Consider the following 17,009-nt stretch of genomic DNA (forward strand, 5'->3'; position numbering starts at 1 on the left):
AAATGAAGTCTAGCAATAAACAAACAAGTTCCTCAAAGAAACTTTGTTTGAAAGTGTTTAGTTTGAATAAAAATCACAAAAACAAAAAGTTTTACGACGACCGACGATTTTTACGCTTTTAGCCCTTTTTACTAACCAGTAACCCAAAACCACCTACCTTTAACCCAAGCCTAACCCTTCCCCAATTCCTCTTGATATTTACAAAGGTTTATAGTTAAAAAGGAGGAGGATCGATTGCTTGGCAAGCATATGGTAGAAATAAGTTCCATGCCGGTCTCGAGTGTTTCACAAAACTACATCTTCGGCCGAGTGTTGAGTGATCTCCCGTGAGGTATGTGAACTTGTGTATAAATGGAATTTTAAAAACTGAAGGATCGGTTTTGACACCAAACGATTGCGTAATAACACGTTCGACGTGCGGAATCCACGAATGTGCGTGACCGAACACACAAGAACGTACTAATAACGTGATTCTATAGAATGATATGACGAGTACAATGCACCGAGAATCACGTGGAGAACTTTCTCTCTCTAGACTTTCTCTCTCTAAGCTTCTCTCCCTAAAATGTCAAATGAGCAAAAAGTCTTATGTCTTACACTATAGCTCCCTATTTATAGGCACAAGGTTTATAAGGTAGTTCACCTTATTACAATAATGCAACCTTGCCTTTTCTATTAAAATATAACACTAAAAGCTTAGAATTCTTCGGTTTCTGCTACGGACTAGATTGACGGAGGCGAGCGACACATAATGCACTAACAGACTCCCCCTTGGATATTGCCGTAGTCAATCTCGTAGCGTCTTGTCTTTTCTCTTTCACGAACAGAATCCCCATGGATCTGTCTTTAGCTTCAGTTGCTCCCCCTCTCGGTAGTCTCTTTCTTCAGGCTCCCCCTTTCGTCAAGCTTCCGTGCTTTTAGGATCGACGCCTGGCTTTTCCGTATACAAGCTCCTTCAGGATAATTACCTAGTTCCTTGAATGCATGCTCCCCCTTGCATTGAGCTTGTCTTCAGACTCCCCCTTAGACTAAGCTGTCGAGATCGTAGTATGGCTTTCACAGGTTCACAAGTTCAGGATCAATTCCTGGCTCTATTCTGCATCTGTTCAGGATTTGAAACCTGGTTAACCTGCACATCCTCTACTTCAACATAAGTTTAACAAATTTATAATACTTAGATTTAAGAAACTTACTGGTAGAAATCATGCATTCATCAATCTGTATAGTTACATCAAGTTCAAATGAATGACCTTGATTAACTAAGCACACAATCTTTCAAAACATTTGTATATAACATTCAAAGTTTTCAACATATTCTCCCAATCCAATGTAGTTCATCATGTTTAGCACTCAGAATTTTGAATATCAGCTCTTCAACATCAGTTGTCGAAAATCTTTTTGAATTTTCAAAATTTTATGCTAAAACACTCCGAAAATCTTTTTGTATTTTTGTTTTTGAATGAAATATAGTAAAGAAATATATACAGACAATATTTTTGTGAGTTTGTGTAAGAGGATCATATCAGTTTATGAGACAAATCACTAGCACCGTTAAGCTTTAATCATTTTAAGTTCTAAACGATTCACATAGATTGACGATATAGTTGTCCTCTTAAACTCAATCTAAAAACTTTTGAAATGCTTACTGATACGTTAAGGTATATTAATTTTTCACTAAATTCTTATGGACCCCACGATCTCATCATATCCCCTCATCATGCAATACATTGACTCAAGTAATACCTTTAAACTTTTATCAACTGTGATATGTGCGAAAATAAAGCAGAATGTTTAAACATTAACAATCAGGTCGATCTTTCGATACGCAGAGAAAGTCCAATGTTTAAACAAAATAAGAAAATAAAACAAGTTGAAGTTGTTTAGGCTTTAACCACCAGGTCGATACTCCCGTATACGCAGAGGTGATCCAAAGCTTAAACGAAACACCAAAGAAAATAAAGCAGAACGTTTAGGCAATAACATCCAGTTCGATACTCACGTATACGTAGAGGATGTCCAATGCTTAAACAAAATAAAGAAATAAAACAAGTTTAAATCTTTGCAAAATAAAATGCACAATCACAGCGAATTTTTCAGCAAGTTGTGAAAGTTCACAAACTGACCGGTTTTTATGCTCTTTTAGCATTCAGCGATTACTGAGTAGGTACACAATCACGAAGGACAAAACTAAGTACTATGCTTTCAACCATGTTTCCCACTAGAACTAGGCTTTTTCATTTAGTTTGTATCGTGATCGCAAATCTGCTAGTCTAGCTGAGCCTATCGTCACATCATTAGTGAGACCGTTTATCACATTTGACATTTCATTTATTTAGCATGCTGTGATAGTCCACTGATGTACTATCATTTCCTCTTATTCACAACAAAACTCATTTTTGCTTTTTCAATGTTTTTGGCTTTTTCAAATTTTCTAATTTTTTTAAAATTCTTTTCCCCCTAAAATCAAAATATGTTTCAATTTTTATTTTCAAGGAAAATTTGAAAACAAACTGTACAAGAAACGTGACAAACTGATATCAAATCACTTCAATTCGGCATTCACTTGGCATAAACAATCAAAACTCCCCCTGAAAACAAACTATTTTCCCATTATGATTTCAAAACACTTAAGTTTGTTTTAATCAAAATTGTTTTTCTGGAAAATTAGTTTTGTTTGTCTTTTCACAAATTTGGGGTTCTTTCATCACATTGTTCTCCTTTAACCACTTGTCGGAAAGATAAATCAAGTACAACTTAATGTCCTTGATTAGTCTTTTGTAATTCTAAATATCACAGTTACCAACATGTGAATTTCTCAAGAAAGATGCCGATTCCTACTCCACACTTACCAACCTGGGAGTTCCGGCAAGTCAGGTTTTTCATTTGAAAAGATCTACCCAAGCCTGACCATTCTTGGGTTTGACAGTTTTTACCTCAATTTTTGGCTCCTTTGATTTTATCAAGTCAGATTCATTGCCTGATTGTGGCTCCTCTGACTTTGACGAGTCAGAATCATTTCCAGAACGTGGCTCTTTTGACTTTGACAAGTCAAATTCATCGCCAGAAGATGGCTCTTTTGTTTTCTCAGAAATAAATTCATCACCATTCTTTATTGGAACCCAATCTCTACAATGTTTAAGCTTTCCAAATTTTTCAACTCGTGACGTGCATGATTTTTCGCAATCTTTGTTATACTTAAACACTTTGATAAAGGCTTTGTCTGAAAAATTAACTTTCTTTGATTTTTCGTTGGTTTGATTAGTTAATTTTTCTTTCTTTATCACCCCTTTTGTCCTCAGGTTTGCATCTGATGAATTCGTTTTGCTTGCCTTTGCAGTTGAGGAAAGCAATTCATCAGAACTTTTTCTCGGATTACCAGTTGTATCCGAGGACAAAATCCTTTCAAGATACTCCCTTACTTTCTTTCTTTTCTTTCTCAATTTGTCTTTATGCCCTTGTGAAAGTTTCACTTTTTGTTTCTTTTGTTTCTTTTCTTTGGGCTTTTCTTTGATTTCAACTGAGTTCTTCACCATTTTCTGAGATTTAGCCCTCGATCTTTCCTTTGATCTCATTGGGCAATCTATGGCAATGTGACCTTTGATTTCACAATTATAGCATTTTCTTGAATCAAAACTTTGAGTTTGGCAGTTAACAGCAATGTGTCCCTGATAACCACATGAGTAACACACTCTGTTATCATACCTTCCCTCACTTTCATACCACACACCATTTTCATACCACACACTTAGATCATAGCATTGATTTGCCTTGTGGTACTCATGTCTCCTCTTGTATCCTTGATTTGGCATTTGAGCACTGTGGTCAAACCTGCACCACTCATTACCTACTGTTTGTAAGTTTTGTTTTTTAAATTTTTGTGGTTTTTCACAATGATTGGATGACTGATCTGATGAGCTTTTATTTTCATTTTTAAAATTTTTCAAATTTTTAACTTTTTGTTTTTGTTCTACATTCTTCTTAACAGGTTTTTGCTTTGAGCATTCACCTATTTCAGTAGATTGCAAAACAATATTTTTAAAATTTTCTTTTAATTCCAAAAATATTTTTCTTTTTTCTTCTTTTTCTTTCTCATCATCAGATTTATCATCACAATCTTCAATTTTGCCTTCGTCAAAATTTGTGACATTATCACTTATTGGAACAACATTGATCGGTTTTGGACAAGGATGATTCAAAAACTCTGATGAGGTCACAAAACCTTTCAATTTCCTTTCAAGCTCATCAATTTTATTTCTTACATTCTCAGCTTCATTTTCAAGCTGAGATATTTTCTCAAGATGAGACTTGATTGTCTTTTCATTTTCAACTTTATTTTTCTCTAAAACAGAATTTTCATTTTCTAGAACTTTTATTCGATTTTCAAAAACCTTTTCTCTTTCTTTTGAAACTTTATTTTCTAATTTTGCTCAAAACACTTCTTCATGTTCTAAAGTGTTTAGCTTATTCTCAAAATCTTTTTCAATTTCCAACTTTTCATTTTCTAAAATTTATATTTTATTTAGAAAATCTTTTTCTTTTTCTTTTAAATTTTTGTTTTCCAATGTCAAACTCTCCACATCCTTCAAGAGTTTGACATTGTCTGCTCTTGATTTATCACACTTTGAGCACACAATTTCAGAACTTGAAGATCCATTCTTCTTGGATTCTTCTTTCTCGGAAATTACTTCTTCAACTTCTTCAGTCATCATAACTTTTTCTTCTTTGACTTCTGAGTACACTGGTTCAGAACTTGAAATTTCATTTGTTGATGTACTTTGTTCTTTATCTTCACCATTCTTTTGATTCTTCTTATTCGCAGCAAGTTTATTCTGGAGCTTGTCAATTTGTTCTGCAAAAGATTCATTAACCATTTCAGACGAATATAACTGTTTATAAAACTCAAGTTTTTCAAATTCTTTGCTATCATCATTAAACTCTTCTTCAGATGAATATGAATGATCAAAAATTGGAGCTCTTTCTGAAACAGCTTCTGAAACTTTTTCATCTTTTTCAGAACCAACTTCTAAATTCTTTTCAGTTTTGTCTATAACTTTTTCTGGATCCTTCTTTATTGAAACTGTTTTGTTTGAAATTGAAAAGTTACTTTTGTTAGAAAAAATAACATTTGTTAAAAATATCATCTTCAAAGGAACTTCCAAATTCATCATCACTATCCATGTTTTGGTAACACTTTTCACAATATTAGACACTTTCAAATGAAATCAATCTTTAAAACGGAATTCGTCCTCAAGCAAAATTTCTTCCCAAACGAAATAACCTACAAGATAACCAAACAAACGATCAGTTTAAACGAACTGAGTACGTAAAAGTGTGACGGTGTAATCAATCTAAATTTTTTAATATGTTGTGCGAAAACACCTGATCTATAACCCTACCAAGTTTCAGATCCTAATTCCTAGCCGTTTAGGAGAAATCTGAGTTTTTAGGTCCGATTTTGAGTAAAAAATCTGATTCCGCTTGAAAGTTCACTTTGATTCCGCTTGAAAAAGCATATTTTGCTTGAAATTGTCACCTTATTTCGCTTGAAAAAACTGTTTCCGCTCGAAATTGTCTATGTTAGTTCAAGCGAAATCATATTCCGCTCCAAAATCGCTGATTCCGCTTGAAAGTTCACTAATTCCGCTTGAATCTGCATTGTTATTTCAAACGGAATCAGATTCCGCTTCAAAAGTTGTTTCCGCTTGAGCAAGTATTCCGCTTGAAAAGGCATATTCTCGTGTGAAATCATAATTCAGTTCACGTGATCAGTATGAACGGCCCAATAGATTAATCTTGTGAACCACAATTGTCGGCCATTATATGTGAAGGCAAAAGATCAAATACAAATAATCTTAACATACTAAACATACAAATTGAAGGAAAACCCAAAAAGACAAGGTGGCATTTTTGTAATTACCACCAACTATCAAAGTTACAACCAAAAATACCTAAAAAAACACAATTTTTTTTTAACATTTTTTATTAAAAAATCGCTACATTTCGTAAGCAAAAAAAAAAATTTTTTTTTTTTTGCTGCTACAAAAAGTAGCGATTTTTAATAAAAAATGTTAAAAAAATAAAATAAAATAATTTGTGTGTTTTTTTTTATTTTTTTAGATTTTTTTAGGTTTTTTGGGGGTTTAGTTTTTAGCATTTTAGCTTGGGTGGGGGGGGGGGTTAGGTTTTTTTTTAGGTTTTTGGGGGTGGGGGGGGGGGTTAGGTTTTTTTAGGTTTTTGGGGGTGGGGGGGGGGGTTAGGTTTTTTTAGGTTTTTGTGGGGTGGGGGGGGGGGGTTAGGTTTTTTTTAGGTTTTTGGGGGGTGGGGGGTTTAGGTTTTTTTGGGGGTGGGGGGAGTGGTTAGGTTTTTTTAGGTATATTTGTAGAGTAACTTTGATAGTTATTGATAATTACAAAAATGCCACCTTATCTTTTTGAGTTTTCCTTCAATTTGTATGTTTAGTATGTTAAGATTATTTGTACAAGAACTTTACCCTATATGTGAAAGCGTGTGAATGTATTTTGTGTCTTGAAAAGATCATCATTTCATTTGAAACATCTCGTGAATCAAAAGTGTCAGATTACTACTAAATCGGCCCAATCAAAATAATAGAAACATAGTCAGTTTGCATGTGTTATTTGATAAGTCTTGAATAAAATCAAATGAAAAGTGTAAGCCCATATGAATACTCATTAAAGGTCCAATTAAAATTCATATCTAAAAGTCATTGTCGGCAATTTTTAAACAACCCATATGCTTGACTGAATAAAATTGATTGGCCCAATTAGATTGTTTGAGTGTTCAGAATTGCTTTAAGAGTTTGTCGGGCATTTAATAAGTGATCTGATAAAGTGATATTTGCATGTGATCATTAAGTGTGTTTGTCGGATACTGTTAAAGAATCAAAGTTGTTGTCCCAATTAAAAGAAGACTGCCCAATTGTATTTGGGTTAAAATTGCAACAGTTGTCACGTGAATTGTCTGGCCCAAGATAAAACTCATAATATCGGCACATGTGATTCATATTTGTACAAAATAGTCATCGGCCCAATAGGATTGTTAAGAGAATTATACTTGTCGGCCACATTGTTGTCGGTTTAGTGGATTAATCGGTCTAATCAAGTGAAAGGGTTATCAGACCCATTTAATACATCTTATGAACAAAGTGACAGATTGATTATCCATTAAAACTAGTTGGACATTTCAAACATCACGTAAAAGAAGGTTGAATTGTGTGTCAAAGCCTAGTTGATCGGCCCAATCATACTTTCAAAAGAAATATAGTTCTAAGTGATTGAATCAGTGGGCTCAGTTCATTGTTGTTGACGGGCCATGTGTGGGAACTAAACAGAGAATATTGATCAAGCCCATTCATTTAGAGATTTCATCCGAACAACATTTGTCCGCAAATCTTCGACACGAATGGGCTTGATCAATATTCTCTGTTGTTCGGATGAAATCTCTAAATGAATGGGCTTGATCAATATTCTCTGTTTAGTTCCCACACATGGCCCGTCAACAACAATGAACTGAGCCCACTGATTCAATCACTTGAACTATATTTCTTTTGAAAGTATGATTGGGCCGATCAACTAGGCTTTGACACACAATTCAACCTTCTTTTACGTGATGTTTGAAATGTCCAACTAGTTTTAATGGATAATCAATCTGTCACTTTGTTCATAAGATGTATTAAATGGGTCTGATAACCCTTTCACTTGATTAGACCGATTAATCCACTAAACCGACAACAATGTGGCCGACAAGTATAATTCTCTTAACAATCCTATTGGGCCGATGACTATTTTGTACAAATATGAATCACATGTGCCGATATTATGAGTTTTATCTTGGGCCAGACAATTCACGTGACAACTGTTGCAATTTTAACCCAAATACAATTGGGCAGTCTTCTTTTAATTGGGACAACAACTTTGATTCTTTAACAGTATCCGACAAACACACTTAATGATCACATGCAAATATCACTTTATCAGATCACTTATTAAATGCCCGACAAACTCTTAAAGCAATTCTGAACACTCAAACAATCTAATTGGGCCAATCAATTTTATTCAGTCAAGCTTATGGGTTGTTTAAAAATTGCCGACAATGACTTTTAGATATGAATTTTAATTGGACCTTTAATGAGTATTCACATGGGCTTACACTTTTCATTTGATTTTATTCAAGACTTATCAAATAACACATGCAAACTGACTATGTTTCTATTATTTTGATTGGGCCGATTTAGTAGTAATCTGACACTTTTGATTCACGAGATGTTTCAAATGAAATGATGATCTTTTCAAGACACAAAATACATTCACACGCTTTCACATATAATGGCCGACAATTGTGGTTCACAAGATTAATCTATTGGGCCGTTCATACTGATCACGTGAACTGAATTATGATTTCACACGAGAATATGCCTTTTCAAGCGGAATACTTGCTCAAGCGGAAACAACTTTTGAAGCGGAATCTGATTCCGTTTGAAATAACAATGCAGATTCAAGCGGAATTAGTGAACTTTCAAGCGGAATCATCGATTTTGGAGCGGAATATGATTTCGCTTGAACTAACATAGACAATTTCGAGCGGAAACAGTTTTTTCAAGCGAAATAAGGTGACAATTTCAAGCAAAATATGCTTTTTCAAGCGGAGTCAAAGTGAACTTTCAAGCGGAATCAGATTTTTTACTCAAAATCGGACCTAAAAACTCAGATTTCTCCTAAACGGCTAGGAATTAGGATCTGAAACTTGGTAGGGTTATAGATCAGGTGTTTTCGCACAACATATTAAAAAATCATGAATTTTCGACCGTAAAAACCCGTTCAATTTGATGATTTTCAGTGAAAAACGTGATAAAAATGAAAAAAATGAAGAAATAGATGAAATTCGGATTTGAAATCAATGAAATCTGGTACGAATCTATGTGTTTGATCAGTGCAATCGAGCTCCTGCTCTGATACCACTTGAAGGATCGGTTTTGACACCAAACGATTGCGTAACAACACGTTCGATGTGCGGAATCCGTGAACGTGCGTGACCAAACACACAAGAACGTACTAATAACGTGATTCTATAGAATGATATGACGAGTACAATGCACCGAGAATCACGTGGAGAACTTTCTCTCTTTAGACTTTCTCTCTTTAGACTTTCTCTCTCTAAGCTTCTTTCCCTAAAATGTCAAATGAGCAAAAAGTCTTATGTCTAACACTATAGCTCCCTATTTATAGGCACAAGGTTTATAAGGTAGTTTACCTTATTTACAATAATGCCACCTTACCTTTTCTATTAAAATATAACACTAAAAGCTTAGAATTTTTCGGTTTCTGCTACGGACTAGATTGACGGAGGCGATAGACACATAATGCACTAATAAAAAGACATGTTATGTCCAAATAAGTAATTTCTCTTATGTCACAACCCGCGTCCCCTAATTACCCAGGAACGGGCGGCCGCGGCCAGTTTCAGTGGTATCGGTGTTTAGCATTTTGGCAGCGGAATTTACATCAGGACCGTAGTTAGGAAATATTTTATCAGAGTAAAATACCACGCTTTTATAATATTAAACACCTGGGAAATTCCCAAGTTTCAAGTACACACATTTTCATAGGGATAAACCCGATTTTATTTAAATTAAACATCTCTTTATTTTAGGTAACTTTATAGCCAGTTTTCCAAGCCTTTAGTGCTGTCCAGCTGGCTTCTATTTGGCTTTCACATTTTGTTACCTGAAACGCGTTTAAAAACATTTTGTCAATGGGAATACTGGTGAGTGAATGCTAGTTTAATCAAGACATGTAAAACCGTTTTACAGTATTGAGGGCGATCTCGCAATTACATTTGTTTCCATCTACTTTAATTACCACCCACGGTACTATCAACCCGACTTGTGGTCATGTTACTACTCACAATGTAGTAATAAATTTTGTATACCAAACCCCAACATACCGACGATAATTGTAGAATACAAATACTCAATCACTGTTTAATATAATGTAAATCATTTGAGGTTTTGTAAAAACAGTTTGCAAAAAGGAGGATTACTCACATTGTTGTCTTAGGGTTTTCCTTTAGGATTTCCTGGTGATTATCTATTAATTACATAATGCACACGTGTGGATATTACAATCATAATCACTAAGTATTTCTATCCTACAAGATACTGGATATTTAACTCCTTTTGCCTGAAAACATACCTTAAACTCTTATGATCTGTGAAAATGGTAAGCTTACTACCGTAAAGGTAATGTCTCCAAATTTTCAGGGCAAAAATTATAGCTCCTAATTCTAAATCATGGGTGGAATAATTCTCTTCATGATTCTTAAGTTGTCTAGAGGCGTAGGCTATAACCTTTTGGCGCTGCATCAACACATATCCATAACCTAACTTAGAAGCGTTACAATAGACTACAAAGTCTTCAGTTCCTTCTGGTAACGCTAGTATGGGTGCGTTGGTTAATCTTTGCTTAAGAATTCTAAAGGCTTCTTCTTGTTTTGGTCCCCATTCAAACTTAACAGATTTACAGGTTAGCTTAGTTAAGCGAATGGCTATTCTAGAAAAATCTCGAATAAATCTTCTATAATAACCGGCTAATCCTAAGAAACTTCTAACCTTGGTTGGTGACTCAAGGGTTTTCCATTTAGTAATCGCCTCGATCTTGGTGGGATCCACATGAATTCCTTCATGATTGACTAGATGTCCAAGAAACTGTACTTGTTCTAACCAAAACTCGCACTTCGAAAACTTTGCATAAAGCTTTTCTTTTCTCAATAAACTTAGAAGTGCGTGCAGATGCTTTGCATGTTCCTCTATACTCTTAGAGTAAATGAGAATATCATCTATAAAGACAATTATGAATTTATCCAAATATGGCTTACATATTCGGTTCATCATGTCCATAAATGCGGCTGGGGCATTGGTTAGACCAAATGGCATGACAATAAATTCATAATGGCCATACCTTGTCCTAAAAGCGGTCTTAGGAATGTCCTCTTCCTGTACCTTTAATTGATGATATCCTGAACGTAAATTGATCTTAGAGAAAAATTGAGCTCCTTGCAATTGATTGAACAAATCATCGATTCTTGGTAATGGATACCGATTTTTAATCATGACCTTGTTCAATTCACGGCAATCAATGCACATACGCATTGACCCGTCCTTCTTTTTGAAGAATAAAATCGGCGCTCCCCATGGCGATGAACTTGGCTGTATGAATCCTTTTTCCAACAAGTCGTCTAGGTGCTTCTTTAGTTCCTGCATTTTTCCGGGTGCCAAACGATAAGGTGCTTTGGCAATTGGTGCTGTTCCTGCTAGTAGGTGAATTCTGAATTCAACTTCCCTGTCTGGAGGTAGTCCTGGTAATTCTTCTGGAAACACATCTGGAAACTGGGATACTACTTGAATATCTTTCAATTCTTTTCCTTTAGTATTAGTGATTATGGAAATCAAATACACTGATGATCCTTTTCTTATATAACTTGTTGTTTTCATCACAGAGATGAATTTTGTGGATCTAAATGGTTTATCTCCCTTAATTGTGATCTTTTCACCCTTTGGTGAATTTACTTGGATCGATTTTTGATCACATAAAATACTGGCTTTATTGGCTATTAACCAATCCATTCCTAACACAACATCAAATCCAGCTAGACTCATTGGGTAAAGATTTGCAATAAAACTTTGATTTAAAATTCTATTCTTGCTCCCTGCAAGATTTCAGAAATCTTATTGGTTTCCCCATTTGCTGTCTCTACTAGACATTCTTGTGGGAGTTTAGTTAATGGTTGATTGAGAAGTTTGCAAAATGAAGTATTAATAAAACTTTGGTTTGTACCAGAGTCAAATAATACTTTAGCAAAAACATCATTAACTAAAAACGTACCGGCGATCATATCCGGGATCATCTTTGCATCTTCTGCAGTCAGAACAAATGCTCTAGCATTTGCCCATGGCTGGAGCTAGTTTCGGACAGTTCGGTTTGATGTGACCCTTTTCTCCACGGTTGAAGTACATTCCATTATTAGGTTTCTTCCTACAATCTTCCTCCTTGTGTCCTAGTATCTTGAAGAAATTACAATAGGTGGAGCATCTTCCTGAATGCTTCTTCTTGCAGGCCCTGCAATAAGGTGCAGAGGTAGAACCTACATTTTTCCCACAGATGGAATTTCCATAACGAAATTCTTGGGTAAGCCTTTGAGCTAGGTTTCTCATCTGGTCTTCTTCTCGTGTACGCACTAATTCATCAGTCAAGGTGTTTGCTAGTTCTACAGCTTCTTCTATAGTTTGAGGTCTAGCCGCCTTGACTACATGCCTCATCTCACTAATTAATCCCCAGATGTAACGGGAGATTAATACTGGTTCAGGTAATGCAAGGGATGGCACTATTCTAGCATATTCGAAAAATAATGTAGTGTAACCCTTACTATCTACTCCAGTCATTCTAAGGTTTAGGAACTTATTTGCTATTTGTTCCTTTTCATTGGGAGGGCAGAATTTCCTTTCTACCATGTTTTTAAATTCCTCCCATTCCATATTATACACCCTGTCACTTCCCCTGGATTGGAGGATAGAGTTCCACCATTCTAAGGCTGAGTTCTTAAACAGATTGGAGGCAAACATTATCTTATCCTCTTCCACGCACTTCCTTATTTTTAAGACTGCCTCAGTCTTTTTCTATCCAGCGTAGAGCTGCAACGGCCCCTTCATGGCCCGAGAATTCCATTGGTTTACAAGACCCAAAATCTTTATAAGAACAACCATAAGACATGGTTCTTCTTCTTTTGGGAATGGGCACTTGAAGTATGGGTCCATTGTTTACGCTGTGTTCAGGTTCGGTAGGTCGTTTACTGCCATGATTACTTTTATTATCTGCTTCCTTAACCGTTTTAATAATATAGGGCATTGCGTCTATAATCCCTTGTGCCACTATATGTTGGATTGCACTATTATCCACTTGGTTTCCATTATTATTGTTATTCTAGTTTTCCTGGTTCACTTCATTGTCCATCTGAATTTAGACATTTACCACGTATTAATATCACAAGATAATATTTAATGCAAACGGTCACACAACACGCATATTGATCAAAATCGTCGAACATTGCGACTTACTCTATTTTATACTATGCATCCATATATATTACAATACAACTGAAATTGAAATTACAATACTATTAGGCATCTGTAGCTATTGTCTAGATATTATATTTTTTTTCAAACTTACACACATATTATATATTATTAATATTTTATTATTATTATTATTATTATTATTATTATTATTATTATTATTATTATTATTATTATTATTATTATTATTATTATTGTTATTTCTATCACTGGTATGGGTTCATCCAGAACTCCATATTACACTCGTCATACTTCCAGACAAGTCGTTCTCCTATTTGCCTCATCCTCTCGCTTCCTTCTAAAATCTCCTCACCAAAGGTTCGGAGTTCTTGCACATTTTCTGCACTCATTGGAGGTGCAGGGGCTGGTACTGGGTTTGGGAACTGGGGCATGGGTTCTTGGTAAGGGTAAGGATTCTCTAGAATTTCCCTGATGTATTGGTCATTATCATAATAGGGATCTAGAGGGTCCAAGTCTGGGTAGGCTGCTAGGTTTGGCATGGGTTCGTCTTCTAGTATTGGGTAGCGTTGCTGGTAATCCCTATGGTCGTCAAACCACGGGTCGTAGTCAGGGTCTATGGGATTGGGTGTTGGTATTCTAGGTATCTCAGCTGGGTCAAGGTCAGGCATTGTGATTTGGTTTTCTGGGTTGTTTTCAATTTCCATTGGTTGTGTGGGAAACAGTGGTAAGGGCTAGGGTGCTATGAGTTACTCTAGATTAGGGTCTGCAGCTGTAATTGCTAAGATATGGAAATTTGCTAGACTCCTATTGAGCATATCCTGGGTGTGGGCATCTGTTTGTCTCTTAGCGAGCTAAAGCTCGCTGCTATTGTAACTTTTTCATCCTCTTCCTACGTTCATGCGCGTCTCTGCTGAACCATCCTCTCTTCTTAGGAGGGAATGGCTCTTCAGATTGAGCCTTGAACACGAATATCCTGTCTTCATTGTCAGCTGAATACCCTGAAAGGGTAGGCTGTGAAGAGGTGCCTTCGTTCCTAGGTGAGCTGGACAACTGACGGTAGGCGTCGGAAGGTCCTTGGTCGATCATACTGTAAACTAATAAATAGTCAAATAACACACAACAATAATATATAGGTATACATGAAATTCTGTAGGTTATTTCCTAACATATTGAATAATATTTTGGTGTCAGCAGAACATTTCTGTGGCTGAATTAGTGGCTTAACTCTGATACCACCTTCTGTCGCAACCCCTGTCCCCTAATTACCCGGGAACGGGCGGCTGCGGCCAGTTTCAGTGGTATCGGTGTTTAGCATTTTGGCAGCGGAATTTACATCCGGACCGTAGTTAGGAAATATTTTATTAGAGTAAAATACCACGCTTTTATAATATTAAACACATGGGAAATTCCCAAGTTTCAAGTACTGACGGGTGGTCCATGGGACAACCCTTAAGTGTGTTAAAAGACGAGTTAATCCCTCATTTAATCATGTAATTGTCTTAAATTAGATAACTACGGTTGCTTGTGTTTCAGGTACATTTGGAGCTTAAAAGTATGGAAATAAAGCTTCGAATAGACGCGACTGGATTGGAGATTGAAAGACGGAGAATAAATGAAAAAAATAAAACTTTGGAATTGAAGAATTAAGAAGATAACATGATAGAGGATGAAATTACGAGAACGTAGGCGAAAACGTTGAAGAAAACGGAGTTGAAACGAGAAAGTTATGAAGAAAACAAAATTGCTTGCTGAAGCCTACCGTAAATTACGGTAGCTAGCGTAATTTACGGTAGACACTGACAATTTTTGACCACCGTAAGGCAGTACAGACTCAACTTAAAGGTTTTAATGCTACCGTAACTTATGGTAGCTACCGTAAGTTACGGTAGACTCTGACGCAAAAAGTGTAACTGCCTTCTTTTAATCCGTTTTCAAGTGCCTTTTCACATCTATCATCATTGGGAACGTTTCTCTGGAGTTCTTGGGCGAATTATGCTTATGCAAGTGATTGGGAACATTTCTAAACATTTCGGTTTGTATTTTGATTCGTATGAACTTTGATTTTGTTGGAATGATGATTCACCGAACCATGTTAGGCTAAACTTTCGGTGATCATCTTAGGTGAAGGTTTCTCTACAACTCTTGTGTGTTTTTCCTTAATTTCTAGAATGATAACTTTGTGTGTTTGCTTTGATTATCATGGTGTATGAATATTTGATTGTAGCTTGTTGATTGATGTTTCAATTCTAGTCTAAATCGTACGTTCTTGGTGTCGTTGACAATCGAGATATCACGGGAAGGGTTAGGGTTGGATATTGATTGATTGATCATCGGGAAACAACCTCGTGTTAATATAATCCGAGTACTTTGTTCCCTTTTATCAAAACAAATGTTTGTACATGAGTTATGTCTATGTAACTCTTTCTAGTTGGAATTTTGCACAAGTATTAAAAGAAATTGAATCCTAAGATGGTCAGTGTTCTCCTAATCTGAATTACAATCCAATCTTGATTTGCAATTACTTAATAATTTAGTTTTTAAACCAAACAATCCAAACTCTTGATCTTTAATTTATGCACATTAGGTTAATTGTAGTTAAATTGCAAAGCTATAGAATCAACACATTTTCCACAAACTCCCTATGTTCGATACCCACTTACCGCTAACTATTTAGTAGTAATTTGGATTAAATTTGATTGTGACCATGACATCACGTCAAATTTTGGCGCCATTGACGGGGAGTAGTGCGCAATGTGTGTTAATTTAGTAGTTTTGTTTGTTATTTTCGGGTTTACGCTGGTTGTGTTTAGTGTGTAGGTACTACAGGTGTATGCATACTAGGGGCTCTCACAAGTCATCACTGCTATCGTTTGATCCGGAAATTGAAAGAACTTTGCATCAAAACAGAGTTTTACTACGAGAAAATTAGATTATTGGTTCACCCACTTCACCCATTACACCTAGAAACATCAGGGCTAACTCACAAATTCCACCCACTACGGGTCAAACAACATCAACTTTCATTCCTACATCAACACAACCTTCACCAAATACCACCATGCCTAATTCCACTACCGATCTTACACCACCACATGATGTTACACCAACCAACACTACATCACCTATTACTACTCGATTTGAACCTACCTTTACTTTTAGCCCGGCCACAACAATTCCACCACTTACACATTTTTTCCAGCTTCGGGTCAATCATCCTCTACCTACCCAATACCACCAAGTTCAACCGTTATCCATACTATATTTACATACCGACCACCGATTCAATCGGGTTTCCACTATTCATCTCTTCCATTCGTGCAATCTTCGGGTATGGGAGCAGATGGTTATGATGATGGGTATGAAGAAGATTTTAGGGGATACGAAGAAGAAGGTTTTTACTATGGGGGTGATGGAGGTAATTTGGGACCTCAAGGAGGAGCGGGTCAACAAAGTCAACCATTGCAACAAATTCAAGATATTGGTAGGCCACCAACGGGGATACAACAAATTCGGCTACATGGGCGACAAATCCAAAGACCAACACCTCTACAACAAGTTCGGCCGCAATATCAACATCACCTATTCCAAAGGCCGGTGCAACAACCTCCAATGCAACAACATAAATTTCAACCACCATTTGCACCTCAAGGGCCTATGCAAGGGCAAATGGGTCAACCAAGAGTACCATTGGGTGCTCCGCGTAGACATCATCGAGAGGCGGTACGGGGTATTGAAGCTCACTTTAGACCGGTTATCACTAATAATCCTTCTCCGGTAGTGATTCCTCATCACCCGGATGGAAGGACTTTTGAGGCTAGAACAACCGCACTCCAAAGTTTTCCAAAGTTTAAGGGGTTAGCAACGGAAGAACCTTATTTTCACTTGGAGACATACGACTCCATTT

The 17,009-nt window shown here is 36.2% G+C and overlaps 1 protein-coding gene across 1 annotated transcript; it reads right to left on the reverse strand.

Annotated features, from left to right (window-relative positions):
* Positions 1–509: 509 nt before the first annotated feature.
* LOC110931757 (DNA ligase 1-like) lies at positions 510–16,418 on the reverse strand. The gene is made up of 4 exons (XM_022175138.1): positions 16,376–16,418; positions 4,632–5,077; positions 3,420–3,665; positions 510–560 (listed from the first exon to the last, which is right to left on the reverse strand). The coding sequence occupies exons 1-4, from the start codon at positions 16,416–16,418 to the stop codon at positions 510–512; spliced, it is 786 nt and encodes a 261-aa protein (XP_022030830.1).
* Between the last annotated feature and the right edge of the window lie 591 nt (positions 16,419–17,009).

This window comes from Helianthus annuus, chromosome 3 (genome assembly GCF_002127325.2).
Source record: "Helianthus annuus cultivar XRQ/B chromosome 3, HanXRQr2.0-SUNRISE, whole genome shotgun sequence".
In the NCBI taxonomy this organism is placed as follows: domain Eukaryota; kingdom Viridiplantae; phylum Streptophyta; class Magnoliopsida; order Asterales; family Asteraceae; genus Helianthus; species Helianthus annuus.

Excerpts from the sequence above, each read along its gene's own strand:
- LOC110931757 (XM_022175138.1), bottom strand. The coding sequence starts at position 16,418 with ATGGAAGAGATGAATAGTGGAAACCCGATTGAATCGGTGGTCG. Across the intron at positions 3,666-4,631 it reads GATCTTCAAGTTCTGAAATT|GGACACATTGCTGTTAACTG; the intron begins GTGTGCTCAAAG and ends TGTGGTTATCAG. Across the intron at positions 561-3,419 it reads TGAGAAAGAAAAGAAAGAAA|GGAGAGAAGCTTAGAGAGAG; the intron begins GTAAGGGAGTAT and ends TTGACATTTTAG.